The 25,216-nt window shown below is 41.6% G+C and overlaps 1 protein-coding gene across 3 annotated transcripts in view; it reads right to left on the bottom strand.

Annotated features, from left to right (window-relative positions):
• SCHIP1 (schwannomin interacting protein 1) overlaps positions 1-25,216 on the bottom strand; it is a 126,050-nt gene that overhangs the window by 20,893 nt on the left and 79,941 nt on the right. For 2 of the 3 annotated variants that reach the window (XM_024740174.1, XM_024740173.1), the window contains one exon: positions 8,263-8,381. In XM_024740174.1, the coding sequence (XP_024595942.1) occupies positions 8,263-8,381 (119 nt within the window). Of the gene's footprint in view, positions 1-8,262; positions 8,382-21,672; positions 21,867-25,216 lie in introns of those variants that run through there. The other variant, XM_024740172.1, reaches the window with a different exon arrangement.

Genomic DNA, 25,216 nt, shown 5'->3' with positions numbered 1-25,216 from the left:
ACGGCTGAGATAAGTAAACAGTAATCATTATTCAAACGAGCGTCTCAAAAGCTCTCTGGGGCATTTCTGCTTTTCATAATCTTCACAACGCATGGAGAGAAGGGTATATAGCCTTTTCCAGGTTACAATATTACATTGCATACTTTGTGAATAGACTGTATTATGTTGTATTTATATTTATGTGCATGTAAATAAAATCTATCTTGGGGTAAGGGAAGAAGAGAAGTCGGGGGGTCAGGTTCATTTTGTGTTACTCTGAGAAAAGGAGAATGGAGATGGCAGAAAAAGTTTTCTCCATGATGTCAAATCAGCTTGTAATGTTTGAAAAATGAAAGACTTCCTAGATGTCTGTTACTAATGACCACTCTGTCCTGTGTTTTCAAGCAGCCAAGCCAGTTTCCATTCCTTTAGTAACACTAAGCTATATAAACTCAGAATCCGAAATATAATGCTGATTCAAGATTAATTTGGTCAATGAAAAAATATTTTATAGCAAAGTATTATACTAGTCATAAGAGAAAAAGAATATTTAATTTTTCTAAGAACATGAGTAAATCTAACATTTCTTAGAAACTTCTTTCAAAAATAGGTCATTCATTTCTCTCATTTCCTTTTAAGCTTTAAGCTGGAACATTTTTAAACAGAGAAAATGGACAAAGGTCATACGATCTCAGTTTGAAAAAGCTGATTATGTGTGGATTAGCACATTTTGAAGAAAAATACGGCACTTCCTATACTGGCCACATTTCAGTATAAGTCAAATTTAATTAGTTGAGTTATGAAGCAATATCAAAAATTCTTTTGCTGCAGTATTGGGCATGAAATGTCTTTATGGGATTATCGTAAGTCTAGCTTACATTTAATAGCTTGTCATTCTTTTAAAAAGTACTTTAGGAGATAGCACTAATTAGAAAAATTCAGTGGGGCTGAAACCCAAAGGCCAACAGAGAAGGACTTACTCTCACAGGAGCAGCTTAAACTTGTCTTCCCAAAGGACCCTCCCGCTACTTCACAATTTCTCACATAATATGAAGTGAATTTTTACAGGTAAACACCCTTTAAAATGCATAAATAGAAGTCCACTATTTTGCCAAAGGATCCTACTTACCTGGGTAGGCCCTGCCTTAAAAGTAAGCTTAACACTTCAGAATCCATTGCTTGGGCAATTAATTGTAAGTCCTCAGCCTCATTTAAAATTGAGTCCTGAGCTCCTTAAAGCAGTAAATTCAGCTAATATTTACCTGGTTTTGATTATTTAACTAGTTCAACATGTGTGCTTTGGAGCATTCTGGAGTGCCACATCAGTGACCTCAAAGTTCTAACATCCCTCAAGTACTTTTGTAAGAAAGAGGTAAGGTACTTCTAGCTCAATGAAGAATTTCAGGAATTGTAATACATTAGAGAAACACTAATTCTAATAGGGATGGAGAATATGGGTTACACAATTGCAACTGAACCTTTCCTAAGGCTTTTCTCCTACATTATTACTGAGGAAGGAGAATGGCAGTCAGTCTTTGCAGACTTTAAATTTACAGGGAAAAAGTGACATTTCTTAGGAACGTTAAGTCTCATTATTAACCATCACCCTAAGGGGATCCAAAAAGTCATCGTGTTCTCAGAGAGGATGATCTCATCCCAGAATGTGGAGAGGAAAACATATGAACGAACAGGATATAAATAATCTTCCTTATGGCGAGTCAACAAGTGTAGCTTGTTATGAGCTACTGTGAAATACGTATGTGTTTAGATAGCTGTGTCTCCAAAGAGGGTAGATGACTAAGTGATTCTCAAATTCTGCTCTGCCAGAAGAGTTTCAGGTGGGCTTTGAGGGTTTATAGGGGAGGGATGGTGAGGGGCACTGAGCGCGAAGTAGAGTGGCATTGAAGGGAAATGGTGGGGGATGGCATGTTCTGGGCGGGGGTATCCCAACCCCTCTCCTTCAGTCCTCCTGGACCAGAGGTCTGCTTTGTTTTACATACATGGTTTCTGCACAGGATTTTATATTTCTGCTATTAAAAATAACAAAAACCTTCATGAGACTTCTAGTTACACATGGCATATCGAACACAGGAATTTATCTTCTCTCTCTTCTGAAATCCTACTAAAATAATATTAAAGGAAGAAATAAGGTATGAACTTACATGGACAAAGGAAATGGAAAAGGAGACAGTGGCACACAAGAGAGTTTTTTTTGCGGTACGCGGGCCGCTCACCGCTGTGGCCCCTCCCGTTGTGGAGCACAGGCTCCGCTCACGCAGGCCCGGCGGCCATGGCTCACGGGCCCAGCCACTCCGCGGCCTGCGGGATCCTCCCGGACTAGGGCACGAACCCGCGTCCCCTGCATCGGCAGGCGGACCCCCAACCACTGCGCCACCAGGGAAGCCCCCACAAGAGAGTTTGAAAATATTTTGAAAGACAAAAGGCAGATGGATGAGGGGTATTTGACTTAATTACTTCAATTTGCTAGGTGTCTGCAGGGGTGGCTGGTGGAGAAGGCACATGCATTTTCACTTCAGGATCCTGGAAATACTCAGGTGCATCCAAAGGCAGGGGAGTGGGGTAAGGCTGCGTACAAACCAAACTGATTAAACAACTGAAAGGAAAACCTAGATCTTCTAACTTGTCCTGACTATGTGTGGTCTGGCAGGATGAGAAAGTTTACTATCTAGAGAGGCTGCATTAGGGGAGCTCTGGGCTAGGGCTCCCTTAGGCACAGCTGAGGTGGCAGTGAAGCGCCTTACTGAAATCAAAGGAATTAAGTGAAATTCTACGTGCTGAATTGTCAACCATTCCCCTGCTAGAGTCTTACACTGGCAGCCAGGCTTAAAATTCCTTAGGATGAAGTTGAAGAGTTCTTCCCTGTGACAACTTACAGCCCAAGAGAAAAGAGCTTTGAGCACTTTTAATTGGATGCACCCTTACAAACAGTTGTGTTTTTATGTGACCATTCTGAAGTGAAGTTCACCATTCATTAATGCAACAACTATTCAGTGACTATGTATTAGACACTGTCGAAGCAATAGTTATGGTGGTGAACAAAACAGACAAAGGCCTGCTCTCTTGGGGTTAATTATTTTCGTACTAGAGAAAGACAAGGAACAGATTAAAAATATATATAATACAACATCAGGTAATGATAAGGACCACAAAGAAAAACAAATCAGGGTAAGAGGATAAGCAGGGTAAGAGAAGAGAAAGTGGTAGGTAGGTTGGGAGTTTACCTTTTAATTGGGTAGTCAGGGAAGGTCTCTCTGAGAAGACAATATATGTCTCCAAGCCCCAACCAGAAACTTTACAACAGTTTTTAGTGTTTTACACTTACTTATTAATAGAAATCAAAATGAACAAAAAAACAAACTCAGAAAAAATCATGGACAACGTAGAAATCAGAAGGAAACATTTTGAACAATTTAACTAAAATTAATGCCCTCAGTGAAATGAGAAAGCATGATGGGAAAAATTTTGAAAACATAAACAAAATGGACAAATTCTTAGAAAATACAACTCATCAGAACTGACTCAAGAAGAAATCAAAAGTGTGTACAATCTTAAAACCACTTAAAAAACAGAAGCTGTTAAAATCAAACATACAAAGTAGACACTGGGCCCAGATGGTTATACTGGTAAGAAACAGCTCATTCCAATATTATGTAGACTTTTCTTAGACAATACGAAAGGGGGAATAGTAGCTAATTCATTTACACCAGCATAAACTTATACTAAAACCAGAAAAAAAAGTTACAAGAAAAGAATACAACAGACCCATGTGACTCATGAATGTAAGTATAACAACCCCAAATAAAATATTATGTATAAAATCCAATACTGTTCAAAAAAAGATAATACCCCCAACCAATTTTGGTTTATAATAGGTATGCAAAGATTGTTCAATATTTTGAAAATCTATAAATGCAATTCATTAATAGATTAATAGAGAAAATCATACAATCATCTCAACAGATGCAGAAAAAGCACATGATAACATCAAATACCCATTCATGATAAAAATGTTTTTAAAATTATGAATATAAGGGAACAATGTTAATCTCATAAAGAGTAAAATTAAAGAAAACATAAAATTAACATCATCCTAAATGGAAATATTAGAAGCATTCCATTTAATATGAGAAATGAGCTAAGGATTCCAACCATTTTTAATCCTCAGTGTACTAGGGTACCTATCCAGTGTGGTAAAACAAAGAAAGAAACCAGAAGTAGGAGGACAGAAAGGAATTTTAAAAGCTGCTATTTTTTGTAGATGATATTGTTTTAAACGTCCAAAGAATGTACAGACAACTTTACTGGAAATAATAGGAGAGTAGAGAAATACTAGGTATAATAATAACGAAATGGCTGGATACACGACTAGTGTACAAAGTAAGCTGCAGCAAACAACAAGAAAGCATTATCTAAGAGAATTTAAGATAATATCAGAATATCAAATATCTAGAAATAAATATAACAAAAGATATGCAGTATCTCTAAATGGAAAACAGGGATAGGAAAATTTAATACTGTGAAAATGTAATTCTCCCCTAAATTATTGGGTTGGCCAAAAAGTTCGTTTGGGTTTTTCCGTAAGTTCGTTTTCCATAAGTTCGTTCGGGTTTTTCCATAACATCTTATGGAAAAACCAGAACGGACTTTTGGGCCAACCCAATATTTCCAGATTCAGTGCAATTCTAGTCAAAAATCCCAAGACAGTATTTTGCTGAACTTGATTTGATGATTTAAAATTTATATGGAAGAATAAAAAACCAAGAATAGGCAGTAAAAGAGTAAAGAGTCCAGATATCAGGACTTATTTTGAAGCTATAGTAATTAAAACTGTATGGTACTGGTGCAGGGATAGAAACACTAACCAATGAAATAGAATGTATTCCCATTAATGTAGTCATACATAAGTGGTCTGTTAGATCAGTCAGTAAAAGAGAATTGTTACTAATAAATATGATGGAAAAGATGGTCATGTATATGGAAAAAGATGAAATTAGACTTCTCCATTCCAAATCAGGAAACCAACCCCTGACTGCTTACAGACTTAAAAAAAAAAAAACACTTTAACTCTTAACAGGAAATCTAGGTTAACGCCTTTTGGACCTTAGGATAGAAGAAGATTTTTTATAGAAGCCTCAGAAAGCACTGACTCTAAAAGAAAAGTTAGATAAAAATTACCATTAAAATTAAGAACTTCTGGTCATAAAGACACATTGAGGAAGTGAAAAGACAAGTTACAACCTGGGAGAAGATATTTGCCATACATACAGCATATTAAGGATTAGAATCATAACTAAAGAACTTCCATAAATCAATGAAAAAAACATAAAGAATCCAATAGAAATTTGGACATGAGGCCCAAAAAGACATTTCACAGAAGGGGAAACAGAGATGGCTAATAAACATAATGAAATATCATTTAATACCCACATTCAGTTAACAAAAGTGTGAAAGAAGTTGATAATATTGAGTGTTAGAAAGGCTATATAGATCCACAGGATCTCTGAAGCATTGCTGGTAGGAGTGTAACTTGTGCAACTATTTTGAACAGTTTGGCATTATCTTCTAAATAGGAACATTCATGTATTTTCCTAGGAATACCAGTCCAAGGTACACACCAGAGAGAAACTCTTGCACACAGACAGCAGAAGACACATACAAGGATGTTTATAAGCAGCACTGTTTATAAGAGCAGAACCTCTGAAACACCCAATGCCTATCATCAGAAGAGATACATTCACATGGTGGAATATAATACAGCAGTCAAATCAGGGACGGGCAAAGGGGAAAATGGGGCAATTTAAATTTCAGAACAAACAATAAAATTTCTCAAGTAATCATAGTTTACTATATGGTTCAAGGTGAATAATATATGACCTTAATAATGTAAAATTGAACGGTTATTTGACCCCAAATTATAAAGTAATTATATTAGGAGGATGGGGAGGGATATATAGATATGTCTGTGGGAGGGCTGTAAAAGAGAGTTAAATCCCAACCTTCCGTATTTAGCAGTCAGTAAATGGTTTAAAAGTAAAAGGTAAGAAGATAAGCATTTTACTCAGAGACATAAATACCAGCTTAAACAACTAAGGAGTTAAAAGTTATTGTTTCTGGAGAGTGAGATGAGGATAGAGAGGGATGGGACCAGGGACTGTTACTTTTATGTTGTTATTATATACTCTGTAGTTAATTCTACTTTACTTTCAAAGTCATATAATACACATACACACACACACAACTTCGATTTTAAAAACCACAGCTCCCGTTTGGACCAGATGGACATGACAGGGCTGAGCAAAGAGATGGGGTTTCTAGAAGAAAACTTTTTGGTGCTTTGGGGACTACTAGAGGGCAGTAGCAGAGATCTATAAGACTATGGGGTCCAATCTACTCATTTTACAAAAGTGAGGAAACTGAGGCATGGTAAAAACTAAGTAAATTGCTCAAGTCTCAGAATTAGAAGCTGACTGAGACTAACCCTCAGGTGTCCAGGTCCCTAGGCCCGAGGTCCTCCTGCCACATCCCACTAGGAGGAGAAAGAGGTGCTTCCATAGCAAAGGGGAAGGCTGACCTTCCAGCTCTGGAATGACATATGCCGAGAGCGAGGGAATCCTCTGAGCCTGAGCTGGCCCACACCCAGCTGAGGAGGACACGCCTAAACACTGCATGGCCAGGCCACAGCTCCTGTCTCCAGGCACTAGCTCACCAGGGGACTCCTAAATACGCACATATATGAGTGTGTGTGTGCTTTCTGATTTTTGCTGATTTAGACGAATCTGTAAGGATCAGACAGAAGTATGAGGCTTGCTGAAAGCTTGATAAAATAGACACTAAAGTGTCTAATTCTGGGCCTCATATGAAGGAAAGAGTGGAAATCCGTTGGCTGAATGAATGCATGAATGCTATCATTTGTCTCCCACACCTGGTTTAACATGGTAAGTATACCTAGTATTTATACAGGGGATATTTGCTCTTAGAGAGCCCAAAGGAAGAGCCAGACATTCTGACGAGAAATGGATATTTGGGGAGGGATCAAGAGAATGCTGATGGGTCTTCAGTTACTACCATCTTTATTAAAACAATCTTTTATGTGCTTTAATCACTTGGAATACCTGTACTCGTAATAGTTAATTTTGCAGATTGTCTATACCCTCCCTAATCAAAGTGTGACCTATGGACTGGCAGCATGAACATCAGCTGGGAGCTTGTTATAAATACAGAATCTTGGGACTTCCCTGGTGGTGAAGTGGTTAAGAATCCGCCTGCCAGTGCAGGGGACACGGGTTCGAGCCCTGGTCCGCGAAGATCCCACATGCCGCAGAGCCACTGAGCCTGTGCTCTAGAGCCTGCGAGCCACAACTACCGAGGCTGTGTGCTGCAACTACTGAAGCCTGTGTACCTAGAGCCCACGCTCTGCAACAAGAGAAGCCACTGCAATGAGAAGCCCACGCACCGCAATGAAGAGTAGGCCCTGCTCGCCGCAACTAGAGAAAGCCTGAGTGTAGCAACGAAGACCCAACACTGCCAAAAATAATTAATTAATTAAAAAGAAAAAAAAATACAGAACCTTACATCCCACCCCAACCTACTAAATCAGAATCAGCATTTTAACACAATTCCCAGGTGATACATATGCACATTAAAGTTTGAGAAGCTCTGGTCTACAATCCTATTTTCTAGATAGAATCATAATTTTAATATATTTTAATTGGAATTAGAAGTTATGCAAATGATCAGTGATACCCTGAAATCAATTAAGGTAAAAAAAAAAAAAACAAACCACCTGCAGGACAGTTTAAGCTCTGTAATAAACATTCAATGATCAAAGTGGGAATTGTATTTCTCAGTTACCAGTATTCATTGCAATCAAATGCATCGGGGGGTCAGGCTGGATGCTTTGGGACTGCTTAATGGGAAATCTGGTGGTCTGCCACACTTCTCCAAGCATCAGTCAGCTTGCTTAAGAGTGTAGCTTGACTCCCCCTTCACAATGCAAAATCAGAATTGAGTCTAGAGAAAAGATGAAATATAGAAATCTGACCTCAAATGGCTGGGCAAATGGGCCAAAAATCCCCAAAACTAAAACCCAAAAAACAAACCCAACAAACAGGTGGAGAGGGATCTGTCTAGCACGCAAATAAAGGCGGCAGTATTATGGGGAAAAAATCCTCAAGGATTTAAAGGATATCTCTTATTAGACATACATAGTCAGATGACAAAATCCATTAGGCACATATCAGAAAATCAACTCAAAACACTCACCGGGAGGAAAGGCTTGGCTTCCCACTTTTGCTACAGCTGGTATAAATTCCCGGGCCATCATCAAAGAAGCTTCCAAGTGCCAACTTCTGTCGGATAGATTCTCTTTCATTTTTCTGTGCCTAAAATTTCAGGAAAATAAGACATGCCGATAAGCAGGCAGATACGTCACAACCAGAGGCGATCTAACTGCTAAGTCTCTTAGAACTATAATATTAGCCAAAAAGTATACAGGCCAAAACACAAGAGCATGTGAATTATTAAGACTGAAATTCAACCAGTCTTTCCTGATTCCACGTCTGTGAGCATTTTCAGTGCTTTGGAGTCCTTTATGATCGCTAGCCTCGGAAATCACCATCACGGTAGTAAATGATCATCCTCAAGACAGAACCACAGTCGACCCCTGAACGACACGGGTTTGAACTGCCCAGGTGCACTTACAGCAGATCTTTCTCCACAGTAAATACTACAGTGCCACACCACCCACAGTTGGTTGAATCTGCGTATGCGGAACCACACAGACAGAGGGCTAACTATGAATTATAGGCAGATTTCTGACTGCGTGGAGGGTCGGCGCTTCTATCCCCAGGGGTTGTTAAAGGGTCACCTGTAGGTTATTGGGCACTATAATCTTTCTTCCTCTTACCTGCTAAATATAACAGAGTAAAGTCATGGAGGGCAAGCACTTTGTCCGAAATCAAATCACTTTTATCTCAAATGTGGCCCTTCCCTGGATCGTTTCCCTTCTTTACATGGTCCCTTCAGTCCACTTTCTCTATGGCAAGAACATTAATTCGTTCAACCAACAGGCACCAAGCCTCTCTGAGAGGCAGGAGCTACGCTGTGACGCTAGAAGACGGCCCAGGACGGATAGACACAGCCCCTGCCTCCACCCATTACAGTCTTGATGGGGACTCTTGTTTCCATTCAAGCTCATCTCACCAGGTTTAGATTGTGAGAAATCCTAACCTAGTGCCTGGAATAGCTGGAGGATTCTCACTGGACCCATCTGTTTCATATTTTGAAGGGAAGTCAGGTCGGTGTGCATAGGAAAAGGATTTGGTAAACTACACTACTGAGATAACTTGGATACGTTTACAACACTTGGCTTCGCATAAAAGTCCCATAAAAACTCACCATGCTGAACTTTTAAACCCTTTAAACGACAGAAGATGAGACATGATTTCCTTAGCTAAAAATAAAACAACTACAAAAAACAAACAATGAGTTAGACATCCTGGGGTGAGAATGAGATTTTGGTTTTCTGTTTGGTGGGATGAGGGAGGCTGTGAGAAGCACCATTTTATGTTCTGAGCAGGGGGCTGAAGACTCTGCGGAACAAATTATATAACGAAACCCAGCTCACGTGAGTGGGTGTGGTTATGGAACGCACGACCGCCTTGATTCTCTCAGTAGGAGGTTCTGGAGCCACGTTTGCTGCTGCCAGTACCCACAAGTTACAGTGAAAGCTCTGAGCCATCATCTGAGCATCACTGTGTCACAGTAATGAAATGTACAACCTATGGGAAGGACAGGCTGAAAAATGGCTTCATTTCATCCCCAAGTGAAGGGCAATATACTACAGGTTAAGGCTGCTGTTTACTATGATAGCTACTAGTCACATGTAACTATTTACATTCAAATTAAAAATTAATTAATTAAAATAAAAAATTCAGTCCCTCAGTCATACTAGCTGCATTTCAAGAGCTCCAGAGCCACAGGTGGCTAGTAGATATCATATGGGAAGCACAGAATAAAATATACAACAGCGCAGCACCGCTAAAACAGCATCAGCTTCAACGGTCTGCATCAGAATTTCCTGTAGAGACTTTAAAATGCACATTCCCATTGCTTCTGTACCTTTGGGCTAAGATCAAGTGTAAAATACACATCCCTAGACTCTAGCACTGGGTATTTAGTTTCAATGGGTTTGAGAACTTCTGGGCGAAGGAAAGCTCATCTTCATTCTCCTTTTCTCTAACATTTAAAAATTCTTGGACACTACAAGCATTCTTTCAACTTTCATACTTAGCAATTATATTTAAATCTATCTGTCTATATAGATATCCCTCCCCCGCCATTTTGTCATGTACCAGTGGAACTGTGTCATACTAGGAGCTCCTGTATTTGTGTGTATCTGTTAATACAGCCACAAGGTGAAAGACTACTTTTTTTTTTAAATTAATTAATTTATTTTTGGCTGCATTGGGTCTTCCTTGCTGCATGCGGGCTTTCTCTAGTTGCAGTGACCGGGGGCTACTCTTCGTTGGTGTGCGTGGGCTTCTCATTGCAGTGGCTTCTCTTGTTGCGGAGCACGGGCTCTAGGCACACAGGCTTCAGTAGTTGTGGCACTCAGGCTCAGTAGTTGTGGCTCGCAGGCTTAGTTGCTCCACAGCATGTGGGATCTTCCCAGACCAGGGCTCAAACCCGTGTCCCCTGCATTGGCAGGCGGATTCTTAACCACTGCGCCACCAGGGAAGTCCCAAGACTACTTTTATACAGTTACAGATGTGATGCTGATCTCATATTGTTACTGGGCTAGCACAGCACTGAGCCCTGAGAAAGTAACCATGAAGTCGTAAAGGGAAGTAAGAATGCTTTTAATTTCACTAACTACTTGCAACTGTACTGCTGGGAACGTTAATTAAAGCAACCCACCCTTCCAAATATGTAAGGCTGGTACTGGTGATGGTCCTGCCAAAACAGAACCACAACACTTGACATCTTTATTTAAAACAAATTCATTTCAAAATCCCCAAATCTGCCACACAGATTCAATGTAGTCAGTGAACCTATTTCTCAATCCATATAACAGCCAAAAGAGAATCTCACTCAATGTCCTCTACAGTCAGAAAACCGTTGAGTGGAATGAAATATTCAAATATAAAATCGGTAGATCACAACATGTGTGTTAATGACTAATGTTGTCCAACATCAGCCTGGAGTCTGGAAGAGGTTTTATTTAAAGAAAACACCTTTCCCAGGTCTGAGGCGCGAACACACACTTGATTTCATGTCTATCTTTCCTGATTTACTTTGTATGCTAAAGCTGTAGATAGTGGAGAAGGTCTTAAAAATATTTCTGTTTACACTAATTACTATTTTTATACAGAATACTTCATTAACAGTTTAAAGACAACTGTTTTGTAATACACAAACTTTCTCCCCTTCTCCTCTTCTCTCTCTGGATCCCACTGAACAAATCAAGAAAAGTATAAAGCATATAAAAGCCACCATAATCCCACCACTTAGACACAGATCACTGCTAACATTTTGGTATATTTTCTTCTAGTTTTTTTTACCTTATATGTGTATTTTTCTCTTTTTTATAAAATTGAGATCATAATGTTTATATTATGAGAATTTCCCTCCTTCATTCAAAATTCTTAAAAAATACAATTGTAAATGGCCACATATCATTCTCTCCTCTGGCGTTATCTTCTATTGTCACCCATTTGGGTTGTATCCAATTAAAAATTACAGAGAAGTTAGCATTTTACATGAATTCCTGCCCACATGTCTGATTATTTCCTCAGGATAAGTTCCTGGAAGTGGAATTACCAGATCAGCTGAGTGTGAACACTTGTTGAGGCTCCTGACACATTCTGTCACACCGCTCGAGAGAAAATCTGTTCCAATGTACATGCCCACCAGCAACGAAAAAGGGTGCAGCTTTCACTATATCCTGGCTAACACTGAGTATTTTCACTTAAAAAAAAATGCCAGTGTTTTTAATTTGATAGGCAAAAAGTGCTATTCTTTTTATTTTAATTTCTTTGATTACCAGTGAGATTAAATATTTAAATTTTTTCAGTTAATGTACTTGCTTTTCTCTAAACTACTTACTCCTAGCTTTGCTTATTTCTCTATAAAGGTCTGAGAGTTCTGAACGTCCATCTTTCTGGTGCCAGATCTTCCACCTCTCTTCTCCACATCGATCGCTAAGGTGTCCAACGTGGACACCATGTTGAAGATAAGAGGCAGGACTCATTCGATCCAGATCGACTTCTTTCCTGAGACGGATGTGATGCTTTCCCAGAAAAGGAGAACACACCTGACTGCAAAACATACACACCACATGCCTAATCATAACCGCAAATACTTACAATACAAATATCTTCTTATCAGAGCCACTCTTTGGACACCACTGCTCAATCTTCCTTTCGGAACAAACCGCCCTAACCTTTCAAGTAACTATGATTCAACTGACTAGTAAAACAGTTTTTCTCTTAAAATTCAACAACTGGAACCTGATTTCCTTCTTGTTGCCCACATGTGTAAAGTATGAGTGTGTGTGTGTGTGTGTATGTATGTATGTGTAATTTCAAACGTCTTTTGTTCTCTAAGGAATTACACCTGCAGGGCAATTATGTCCTCCAAACCCCCAAAGCACAAACATGCCCCAGGGCGAGGAACAGTGAAGTGCACAGGAAAAGGGAGAAGCGGACTCAAAACTACACTCGCCAAGTGTGTTTATGGCAAGCGGAGCCATGTCCCCTCCTAAAATGGCCTTGGGAAATACTGTCATAAAACAAAAGTGAAACGTCTAAAATGGATATTGCAGGCAAAAAGCAAGACGGCACCTGAGGAGGAACGGCTCATCACTATGAGACAGAAAGACTATCGAGACCATTATCAAGAGTGAAAAATGTGCTCACAAACTCACCATTGACCAGCCACAGGCAGCGTTTTGTCCTTGCCTGTCGACGAATTCCCTGCTGCCACCCCCTGTGCCTGGGCAGATAAGGCTCACGATGGCTTTTGAGGGAATCCTGTGAGCCAAGATCTCAGAACACAGACCACTGAGCCGTTTCAGACCCCGAACGCCGGTGCTCAGCCTTTCCCATTGTGCCACCATTCTGCTGCAATTCCCCAAAGTCGACGAGAAGAAAGAGGGGGGATTTGGTAAAAGAAATAAAAAGCAAACGGCCCAAGCTAATGTTCTGCTTGGGTAAATATCGGCTATCTCCAAATCTGGTCCGTCCCCAAGTCCTTTCCATACTTTCTTCAGGACACGGCTGCACCCGGCCCTTACACACCGGTTACCCGAGCCCCTCCTTGGGTCCCGCCTTCGTCCCTCTGGCACCCCGTTCACCTTGCTCGAAGCATCCTTGTGTCTCTGAAGCAGGGGCCACCTAGTCTTTCACATGCCGGCCTTACAAATGTATAAGCAGAAGGCTGTGTGTCTTGTGCATTTCTGAAATTTAATTGGCAAACTGCATGTTCCCGGGGGCAGCTGCGGGCCCACTGAGGTTCTCAGAAACACACTTTGGAACATAACATCCCGAGCCTAAACCGAAAGCCAGCTGGTGCTCAGGACACTGCCAGCAGCTGCTTCTTTCTGAGTCCTGCACAGATGCTGATTCCAGATAGCTGGCAAGGAGAGGGCCTGTCTGACCCAGAGGAAGGGGTTCCATAAACTCCCCAAAGGAGGAAGACTATTTGAGGAAGCTTGGCTTAGAGAGTCCGGGGGCGCAGTTGATGCGAATGGCACAGCAATGCTCTAGGAACAAAAGCAGATGTTAAGCGTGGAAGCAGGGGCAACCGGGGCCTGGATGGGATTCAGTCGTGGGGAAGGGAAGTGGGAGAAAGGAAAATGTTTCCCCCCAGGTTTCCTGTCTTCCATCTCTTCCCTGGATTGATCTTCCCCTCCTTCCCAGCTCCAAGGTTTCTTACTTTTACCTGGGCACCATGGGAACTGAAATAGCTTGTTATATTATTGGATGTGCTTATTTTATAAGGCTGCCTCAGTACAATTCACTACAAATCCAGGAAGATACCACTTCTAGCAGCCTCCTTTCTGCCTTGCTAAAGCTGTTACCTCTGTCAGTGCTTCTTACGCTTCAGGGTGCCTACAAATCCCCTGGGGATCTTATTAAAATACAGACTCTGACTCAGGGGCTGGGCCTGAGACCCTGCATCTCTAACAAGCCTCAGAAGTTGCGAGGGGTTAGCTATTTCACAAGAAGTTTCTCTAAGTTGAAGAAGCCTCCAGGCCTTGAATTTTCTTTCTCCATCTTCTACCTGGGTGTCCCACACAGGCCTCACGTCTGTTAAAGCAATGATAACCAATGGGAAAAAGGAAAGCAATGTGCCATTGAGAAAAAACTTCCTAAGGGCTGGGGGCTGCATTATTCTAGAAGCTGATGAATACCCTGGTCCCCCAAGGCCCAGGAAGAAACTCTGGATGCAGGGAGGTTGCTGTGCCATCGTGCCAAGTGGAGAATCGCATGGGTGGGTACACGCACAACGTGGCCCTCTCTCTCTCTGGTCACAAATTTCTTTAAGCCAGTAGCGCTCAAACTTGATTATGCATGAGAATCACGTGGAAGGCTTGCAAAACCAGAGACTATTTTTCTGATTCAGAAGCTCTGAGGTGGGGCTGAGAAAGCGCATTTCTAACAAGTTCCCAGATGCTGCTGGCTCAAACATCCTGAGAACCATGGCTTTAAACACCTGAACAGATCGAGGAGCTACATGCAACACAGAGTTGCTTCTTCTTTAATTGAGCACGGATCTGTTGCCCGGGGAATGTCCAGACTCTGGATCCAGGTGCATTGCATTTGCAGCCGTCTGGCCTCTGCCAAAGGCCTTGCCAGGATGCCTGTTTTGAAGCAATTAGTGATCCCGTTGCTTCAGTGCAATCTATTGCCTAGTGATATCTGGCATCATTGCCATGAGCGGCATCCACCAGGGAATGCAACTGGCATTCTGGAGCTCCCAGTGGAAAAGAACTCTTCCTTTAGTAAAATAATAGTCACTCTTAGTTCTCTCCTTGGCTTAAGAAAGAAAGTTTTAGTCTAAATTTATAGGTGGCATTCTAGTGTGGAGGAGTCTGAGGCTTTTAAACATTAGGAATCAGAAGGACAGAACTTATTCGTTAATTAGGCAAATTTTATTAATTTTCTTTAAAACAAAAAATAAAAGAAAACCCAAATATACTGATAGTACTTTCTAATTATTTTCTCACTATGGGTTTATCGCAAGATCAAAATACGAAAACAGCATTCTGTAAAAATATGGATTGTATGCTTTTGAATGTCAAGGGCATAAATACTTGCTCTGTGCAGGTTATTTCAAGTTCTTGCATCTTACTTCAAGACGCAAGCTTCCTGGGAAGAGCTTTTCAATTATTAGTGGAAGTGAAAGTTAAATAACCTAGTATCTTTCCATTGTATCACTGAATGGATAGTAAGTCTGGTTGTTCTGTTTTCAGTTTGCTTTTCTGACATTTTCTATTTCAGATACTTACACTAAACAATCCAGAAAGGTCTCCTGAAATGCTGTTGAAATCTCTTATCTGTGCATCCTCGCACCTATCTACCTAAACAAGTCCTCTGGACTAGATGTCAGGCCGGGCTGTCGGGCAATGTTGAGACCTGGGTTCGGCTTGCTCAGCATCAGACTCAACGGGAGAGCTGCCTTTAGATACCTGAAGTCCAGGACGGGCATCCATGGAGGGTCCAGGGGCCTTCTGACATCTGTTTTACTTAAGGATTTGCCTTTTGATAAAGGGTTGGGATGCCAGTTCAGAGGATGGAGATGTTTGTTTACAATTAGTTAACCCTGAGGATGGTTTGGCCTATCGACTGCATTCCTTCTCCTCACACTATAGGGAGAGGAGATAAACATGAGCAGGCAGACAGAAGTGCCGTCCTGGGCTTCCCTGGTGGCGCAGTGGTTGAGAGTCCGCCTGCCGATGCAGGGGACACAGGTTCGAGCCCTGGTCTGGAAGGATCCCATGTGCCGTGGAGCAACTAGGCCCGTGAGCCACAACTACTGAGGCTGCGCATCTGGAGCCTGTGCTCCGAAACAAGAGAGGCCGCGACAGTGAGAGGCCCGCGCCCCGCGATGAAGAGTGGCCCCCGCTCACCGCAACTAGAGAAAGTACTCGCACAGAAATGAAGACCCAACACAGCCAAAAATAAATAAATTAATAAACTCCTACCCCCAACATCTTCTTTAAAACAAAAAAAGAAGTGCTGTCCTGCAGAGTCCCTAAAACTTGAACATCTAATTTTTAAGTACTGGAGCAAAAGTATTTAACAAACCCCTAGGGCTGAAGTTCAGTAGCCATTTCCGGCTGCATGGGAACTCTGGTGGAAGTACAGGAGCCCAGGGTGCAATCGACAAGGATGACTTATGTAGTGGGAGTATTTAAATGTCAAATCCTAAAGGGACACAGTTGAAAATTTTCCTCACCTCTGAGCAGCATATCCAAAACATGAACTGCTGGGTGCATCTTGAGCTCTCCCGGGTTCTCAAATGATTGCCTTCAGAGACTACTTTTAACACAGGACAGTGTTATCTGGGGACTCTATTTTTAACAGGTGCCATTTTACAAGTCTGTAAAACCACCTCACTCCTTCAGTATCACTGTCAGAACACAACAGTCTAAAACACCTACTGCAAGGTTATGCAACAGCCAAACCACAATCAACCACCAGGAAGCTGGTGTCCCCTGCCTCCCATATCAAGGTGGGCTGAGGATCTGGGGTAGCCGAACACAGGTGTGTGACCAGGAGGGAGGGAGAGCAGGAGCCCGGCACAGGGCAATCGGGACCAAGAAGACCCAAGTCAACCTCTTCACTCTGACACTTACTACTGCAAGTTATGGAGACACTTTAAGCCCCAGTGTCTTTTTCTGAAAAAAGGGATAAAGATACCTTATTTTTTAGGTTGTATTAAGGATTAAATGAGGGTCTTCCCTGGTGGCACAGTGGTTGAGAGTCCGCCTGCCGATGCAGGGGACACGGGTTCGTGCCCCGGTCCAGGAAGATCCCACATGCCGCGGAGCGGCTAGGCCCGTGAGCCATGGCCGCCGAGCCTGCGCGTCCGGAGCCTGTGCTCTGCAACGGGAGAGGCCACAACAGTGAGAGGCCCGCGTACCATAAAAAATAAATAAATTAAAATAATAATAATAATAAAAAGGATTAAATGAAATACTATATAGAAAGTACTTGGCACAGTGTCTGATCCAGAGAGAAATTCATTAAATGGTCTTACTGCTAATATTAAAGGTAGGGGCGGGGTAACCTCCTGAGAAGAGTGGAGAAAAGGATAAAAGAGATCCAGAAATGTCCAGAACAGACAAATCCAGAAAAGACAGAGAGTACACTGATGATTGTGGTGGGGAGGTGGGAATTAGGAGTAATTGCTAATGGGGACAGGCTTTTCCTGGGGGGTGCTGATGCAAATATTCTGGAATTAGATACTAGTGGTTTGTAGAACCGTATGAAACACTAAAAACCATCAAACTATATACTTGGACATGTGAATCTTATGGTATGTGAATTATACCTCAATTAAAAAATAAACCGTACCCTCCGCCCAAAATGTGTGTGTGTTTATTTTTTAAATTGAGGTATAATTCACATACTATGTATCTGGAAAATCTCGTTATCTGAAAGAACCCACTCCCTACCACGCTGGCTTACCGAGGTGCGCCAACAGGGTGATACGATGCAAAGAAACCTGAACTAGGAGTTACGAGCCTTCATATTTACAAGACCTAAAACCAACCGCGCCCGTTCCTCCCTTGAAAGAAAAGGAGATCCTGGCCCAGAAAGTGGAAGAGACTGTCCCGGGGGGCTGAGGTAGGGCTGGGCTCCGGGGTTCAGTAACTTAACAGGGTTCCTCAAGCATATTCAGCCCTTCCAGACAGGAAGACGGGAGGGTTCATGGAGGTCGACGGCTGCTTTTCCTCAGTAATTGTGTGGGGAGGGCAGAGCTCTTGTCTGGAATGGCAGCTGGCATTCTGCGTTCCTGTTTATTACAGTTTATCTCAAGCAGTCATTTCCATTCACCTTTTTAAAAAAACATGAGGCGCAGCTGTGGCTTCACTTTAAATATTGTTCCTTCCAGCTTTTTAATTTGTTCACGGGCTCCTCCCTAATCTTTCACCATAATTGGATGCACCACACTAGAGACAGCACCCCGGAGAAACAAAGCCAGGCAAAGTCGGCTTGCCCATCCTCCGACCACACACGGCCCTGCCCGCAGCTCCTTCTGCCAGGAGTGGCCTGGGGACAGAAGGTAAGGCCAGCCTGCTGGTGTTTGCTCTGCTCTGGGACAAAGTGGGAGCCAGTCCTCTCCCGTGCTTCATGTTACATTTTCTTGATTTCCTCTCTCTCTCCACGGGTATAATTTGGATCTATCCCCAGCCCTGAGATGGTGCAGGCTGTGTGTTTTCTAGGTCCACACTGACCATCTGAAGGTCCACATCCTTCCAGGTGGCATCAAGTCCATGGCAGCTTATTTGTTTGTACGCCTCCCCATTTGGACTGTGAGCTCCTTGAGGGAAAGCCCAGCCTCCCTTTCGGGATCCTGGCCCCGCACACAATGCCAGGGACACAGGAAGGCTCTTGGTGAGTAACGGCTGACGGGGTCAGGACATCGACTGGCAGGCTATGTGCCTCTGTGTCCTCAAGACAATGGGCTGTGGGACCCAGTGGGTCAGAGGCTGCTCAGAGAAAGGCAGGGCCGTGATAGACCGGACTTTCACACCTAGGATTCTGCCAAGGTGCAGGCTTTCCTTCCTAGACACTAAGATGTGCTTTCTGTTGAGTACAGTCTTACTACTATTACTGAACAAACCAGAGGTCCTTAATGAAATATCAGGACCTTCCCCAAGGAACTGAAACAGATGTGTACTCTTTTCCTTCCTTTGCCTGGGTGGAATCTAATTTTAGTCATCATAAAGTGACCTTTCCCCTGAAGGCTGTTTGCCTGACTTTGAAACAACCTTGTAAAATAATCCCTATATACATGCGGTATTTATCAGTGCAACTGGTATAAAAAATTCTACTGTACCCAGGCAGGGATATACCGATTTTCCAAGTGTTTTGGACAACTGACCTCAGAGTGACAGGAGATGAAAGAAGAAATTATTAAAACTTGTATTTTTATTTACGTTTTAAACATCTTATTCTTAAAAATATCTATTTGTATACAGTCAGCCCTCCATGTCTCTGGGTTCTGCATCTGCAGATTTAACCAACCAGAGATCAAAAATATTTGGGAAAATGCCAGAAAGTTCCAAAAAGCAAGACATGAATTTGCCATGTACCCAGCAACTATTTACGTAGCATAGCATTTACACTGTTTTAGGTACTATAAGTAATCTAAAGATGATTTAAAGTGTACAGGAGGATGTGTGTGGGTTATATGCAAATACCGTGCCATTTCATAAAAGGGACTTGAGTATCCTGGGATTCTGGTATCTATGGAGATCCTGGAACCAATCCCCTGTGGATACCAAGGGACGACTGTATATGTTTTATACATAAAAGATGTACTTTTACAGTGGTATATATGTGTAATATATGAATAGAATATATGTATATTAAAGGCTTGGGCTCAAAAACATCTTACTGATGAATACAAGGTGAAAAAACCCTACAGACCACTGCTTTATGGCATCTAATTTAATTTTCTAGGTAGTCAGCCAAACAGCAAAAACCAAACAGAGAAAAAAAACTTAGAAAAGAAAGATTCTAATTAGGAAAAGTGATTTTTATATTAGCTAATTATTTTCTATCCTTTGTATTTTAAAGAAAGCACATGTTGCCCTGTTTCACTAGAAGTTCTTAATGAAATGATCAATAGTGGTTTTTTAAAAAGGAAGCCTTTGTAGTTATCATGATATGCATACATTTGAAAGCACTTTGCCTGAGAAAAATAGTTAAAAGCTGAAATGACAACAGAACGACTTCCATGTTTAGGGTCCACAACAATATATACTGATCTCTGGGCATCCTCCACATCTAAAAGTTTCATCCAGTGGTCTTTTGTACTAACCTCTCAGATACTATTACTCTTGAAGTCACATGTGGTGTTCTACTGCCTGAGTGAGATTAAGGGTTATACAATTCAACTCTGTTTTGTTGTTGTTGATGTTTTAAAGCTACTTGAGCCTTACATGTTTGTCACTTTAGTCAACGCTGTATCAGGTTGCCTGCATACCATGGCTCGGTCATTCCAGGCATCTGGGCTCTCTGTTTCTAAGTAGGATGAAACTACAGTGGTCATTACTTTATTGTTATTGCATTAGCAGTGGTATGTCTTTCATTTTCCTAAGTGCAAACTGACCTACACTTTCCTAGCTGAGAAACGCTGTGACAAAGAAAACCGTGACTAGTCCTTTGGCACTGAAAATAGAGGCAATATGAGAACTGTGCCCTTGTTCTACTGGGTTGGGTAAGTGCCCGACTCTGATTGCTGAGTGTCCCAAGTATCTTTTGCACACCCACTTCCGGCAGGAGGGGACATCGGAGAGGTGTCTGGGTTTCAAGACTCTATGAGCACTTATCCCCTTGGGCCCTCACTTCCTTCTCGGGGATCACAAAACACACAGGACAAAAAGGACAAAAAACACACAGATCAACAGGGCAGGTCATTTAAACCTATTTAAGTTTCAGCTCCTGGAGAAATAACATAAACTATTGTGAACTGCTCTAAGAAATAAAGTATGTCCTTAAAACAGGCCTCATACTCACACACAGTTATGTATGTAAGATTTAAATTGCCATATTTTACATTATTATACGTAAAGATCTATCAAGACAGAAGCTTCTATCTCAATCTAGGGGAAAAAAGTTAGTGACATATTTGATCAAATTAAAAATTTAGGAGCAAGTTTTACTGTTTTAGGATATTTGCCTTTGAGGGAAAACAGGTCTTTCCTTCCAGGTCCATGATGGAAGGTCCCTGATTCTTCATACTGGGCTGTGTTGTGACCTACACTTGACTTATGGGAAATAATAAGGGGGAAGGACACAGTGTTTAGCCTTCTGTGGACAGACAAGCATATGCTTGTAGTTTAATTTCATTACCTCAACCATATAACTAAAGCTATTTTTACTTGGGGCTGTTATTACCAGACAATTAGCATAAAAAACATACCAAAAATATATTTACTGACTTTCAAAAGAAAAGGCAAGCAAAGAATTAGCAGATACTGTATCAGTTTTTTTTTTTTAAAACCTCACACTTCTCTTAGTAAACCTTTATATTTTTCATTGTTTAAAAAAGCCAAACTCAGAAAGATAGATTACACATGCTAGTAATTATTTCTTGCAGGTGAACTGTCAACATGCCAGTAATTTAAAAAATTATTCCTTCACATAAAAAGCCTGCCTAGAAACTATATGCATAATAGAATGTTTTTCAATTTCAGAAAAACAACATGTGTATTCCAGTTACTGCTATAATATATTAATGAATACAAACTGGGAAACACAGAAAGAAGAACTCTCCCAGCTTAATGCATTCGATTCTGAGCATTTAGCCTTCCTGAATAGATTATAGCAATGGCCACTGAGTGTGGAATTTGGCCACTCCTCAAGGGTGATCTTTCTCCCAGTTAGAAAAATGGTCCGATTGTTTACAAACAAAAGAGCTCTCCCCCCTTACCTTTTTATAATCCCCCTCCATATCCAATGGGGATTCTTGACTGATGATGTCATCCATTCCATCACTGTCCAAATTCATCCTTTAACTCTTTAGAATTTCACTTAAGAAATAACCTCCCATGAATTCTGATAGGCTGACGTGCAGTTGCCCAGGACCCTGGTTACCGCTCATGCTGACATGGAGAGCCAGCTAAGAGTTTGTGTCCGGCTGTACGTAACCTTGCCCCCCTCTATCTCAGAGACACCGCCCCACCTGGCCTCCCTGGTCTGTCCTGCGCTCCAGCACGGGGGCAGCTGCTGTTCTCCGAGACTAACTCTGCCCTGACACTCAGCTGGTTGAGTCCAGTCTTACCACGTCTGCCGTCACCTTACCCTGAATGATCCTGCCTGGATTCCTCTCCCCAGCACCTTTTCTACCCCAAGTCGAGCAAAAGCTGATTCAACTCCCCAACTCCCCGCTTCAGGACTGAATGTGGATAGGAGTTCTGTAAGGAATCCAGCAACCTTTTACTGAACCAGCGGTAGAGTGTATGGGATAAAAATAGATGTAAAGCCCAGCCTCGCAGACTTCACTGGTGAGTTAAAAGCCGGGTCTTCCGTGCCAAAACCGAACAGTATAATTTAAAAGTTAACCTGTAAGACAGATGCTTGCCTTTTTTTCCTTTTCCCCATAACCAATCGTTCCTTAAAATCAGATGTAAAAGTCTCATCTTCAGGGAGAAACCCCAACACAAGAATGAAATTCATTTCCAACACATTTCCAAATTCATTTCTGCTCCAGGATCGCTGCTTTGTTCTATTAATATAGGCAAGAGAAGAAGATCCATCAACTTTTCTTTAAAAGCCGGTGGCAGGCTTTTTCACAAAAGAGGACGTTCCTTTCTGCTGCTCTCTTTACCCTTTTCCCATGGCTTTTGGTTTTGTTTACTGGCTTTACATACAGAGAAGGAAAAGGCCCACAGCTGGAGGATGTTTTGATGCAAGAAGCAGATAAACAGAAGTGCACACACAAACACACACTCCTCGTTATCGAATTACTACTGCCACAAACTAAAACTTATATCCAGTATTTTTTAAAAGTTACTGTGTGCAGGAGAAATGGGCCAAAGAAGAATTCAAAGGCCAAGGCTCTGTTCAGCAGCACAGTCTTTTAGTCTGACATGCTTGGACAGGAAGCAGCAAATGTACCAGTCAATACTTCCTCCAGTGTGAACTCCTGACCAACCTCAATGCTGTTAAGAACAGAGTTCTAAAGCAAAAGTGCTGTTCAAGACAGCTTTGGCACCTGAACCTTTGCCGACATGCTCACATTCACTTGTCTACCCTCCCTCTCCACAAATTAAAAAAAATTCAATTCGTGGTAGACTTGTAGCATCAAGGTGTCTCACTGTAGTAGCCCTGCTTCCTTAAAGCAAATATTTTCCCTGCAACCCATGACCCATATCCAAACACCCCTTTAACTCCATCCACCCTCATCCTCCACCTCAGTTCCCAAGAGAATGTCTTGTACCTTTGTCAGACAGTTTGACAGAAGTTGTATCTCCTGAGCCACACTTGCTTTTGGGAAGGGCTTCTCTCTAGCAGAGATCTCCCTTGTCCTTGGAACGTTGTCCATAGAAGGAAACATTAATAGTTCATATGAGTGCTTTTCAACCGAAATCTTCTGTGGAAACCACCTACAGTTAGAAGGCAAACATGGGTCTGCTCAGGTTGAAGAAGGGGGCCTACCATCAATTTCAGTGATTTCAGTCTCTTACCTAGGTTAGCATCCTAGCCCACTTAGCAGTCTATAATCAAGAGCTAACATGGATGCAGCTATAAAAATTTATTAATTTATTTGGCTGTGCCATGCAGCTTGCAGGATCTTAGTTCCCCGACCAGGGATTGAACCCAGGCCACCGCAGTGAAAGCGCTGAGTCCTAACCACTGGACCTCCAGGGAATTTCCAATGAAAACATAGAGAGTACAAGACTTAGTAAAGTACATAAAACTATAAGCCTAATTACTAACACCTTTTGACTTTAATTTTAACAGGGTGGCCTTAAATATATAGTTAAAATGACTGAACCCTCACTATTAACTATGTATATGTATAAGCATATTCAAATTAATTTACATACACCAATAATACATTGGCCACATACATACATATATATGCATATGCATATACATTAATAATATATTACCTTTTGGAGAAGGGCACCTCAAAACCTCAAAAAGATGGAAATTCTCCAGCCATATAACAGCAGCAAGGGTTAGTACTAAGAAAGTACTAAAGATCATTCCCCTCCTCCAGCCCCTATATCTTTTCTTGGCATAAGTGATTCTCTCATAAGTACTATATAGAGACAAGTGATAAATCATGTCCTCTTGAAGCTTGGTCCCCAGTGGTGATGATTTTATTTTGCACCCTCCCTAAAGAAGTGCTCAGCACATAGCCTTGTAGTCCAGACCCTTTCCAGAAGGAGCTGTACCACCGCTATCTGGATGGCTTGTGCCGGCTTTAAATACCTGCTGTTTTCCTAACATGTGAACTGATCTTCGATGTTTTCTAGAGCTTTGCTACTCAAAGTGTGTCCTCCAACCAGAGCATCCACATCACCTGGGAGCGGACTGCAAGTGCAAACGCTCAGCTCTCACCCCAGACCTACTGAATCAAAAAATGCACTTTTAAAAGAGCGCTAGGATTTTTTGAGTGTGCTTTAAATTTTAGAAGCACAGCTCTAGACCTTGAAAAAATTCATTATAAGAGATTATATTACTTTAGATCATATTTCTAGGCATGGTGGCAAGGTCTTGACTTTAGACGCCTGGGATCAACGCTGTAATTAATTTCACTTCCAAGAGGTCCAAATGAATGCAGGAGAGGAAAAAACAAAACAAAACACGACCTCAAAAGGCTTGAGCTGAACATAACGTTTGGTGGTTTTGTAGCAGCTACGCACAAACAAGGGGATAACAGTCACTCATGTCTTTCCTACAGAGAATTCTTCCTGATTCCTTCCTCTACTGCTGCCCTCTCTAAAATGAACTGTGCTGGCAAAACATGGGCCCAGATACTAATGCTTCCCCTTAGAAAATGTACACAGAGCCACTTACAGTCCCTGAGGTTGAAAGGGCCTCTGCTCACCCCCCTGCCCTGAAATTCAAGGACTAGAATGGAGAGCTTCAGTTTCCTGTCAAGCCATGATCTGAACTGCAAGGTGCATTGCTCACGTGAGCTAATGCTTTTAAATGATCATTATCGGTCACTGGTGGAAATTATTGACTGAGAACACCGACCGCATTACTGGGAAATCACTTATGCATTGTCAAAAGATTTTCCTATTCCTACTGATGGAAACTATTTCATCCTGATTAACCCTTTAGCCTCCTACAGCCTTTCCTTCCACCTTAATATCCAAATTCCATGCGCTATACAAACCGACACCTGCTTTATAACCTCTTTTCAAATAAACTATTTTCTTCTGTGAATGTTTGTCTAAATTTGCTTTGCTTTTCAATTAAGGTATACCGATAGCTAGATAAACCACGAACATATGCGT

The sequence above is a fragment of the Neophocaena asiaeorientalis genome, unplaced genomic scaffold (assembly GCF_003031525.2).
Source record: "Neophocaena asiaeorientalis asiaeorientalis breed wild unplaced genomic scaffold, Neophocaena_asiaeorientalis_V1.1 scaffold50, whole genome shotgun sequence".
Taxonomy (NCBI): Eukaryota; Metazoa; Chordata; class Mammalia; order Artiodactyla; family Phocoenidae; genus Neophocaena; species Neophocaena asiaeorientalis.
This window is presented reverse-complemented; position numbering and strand designations above follow the sequence as displayed.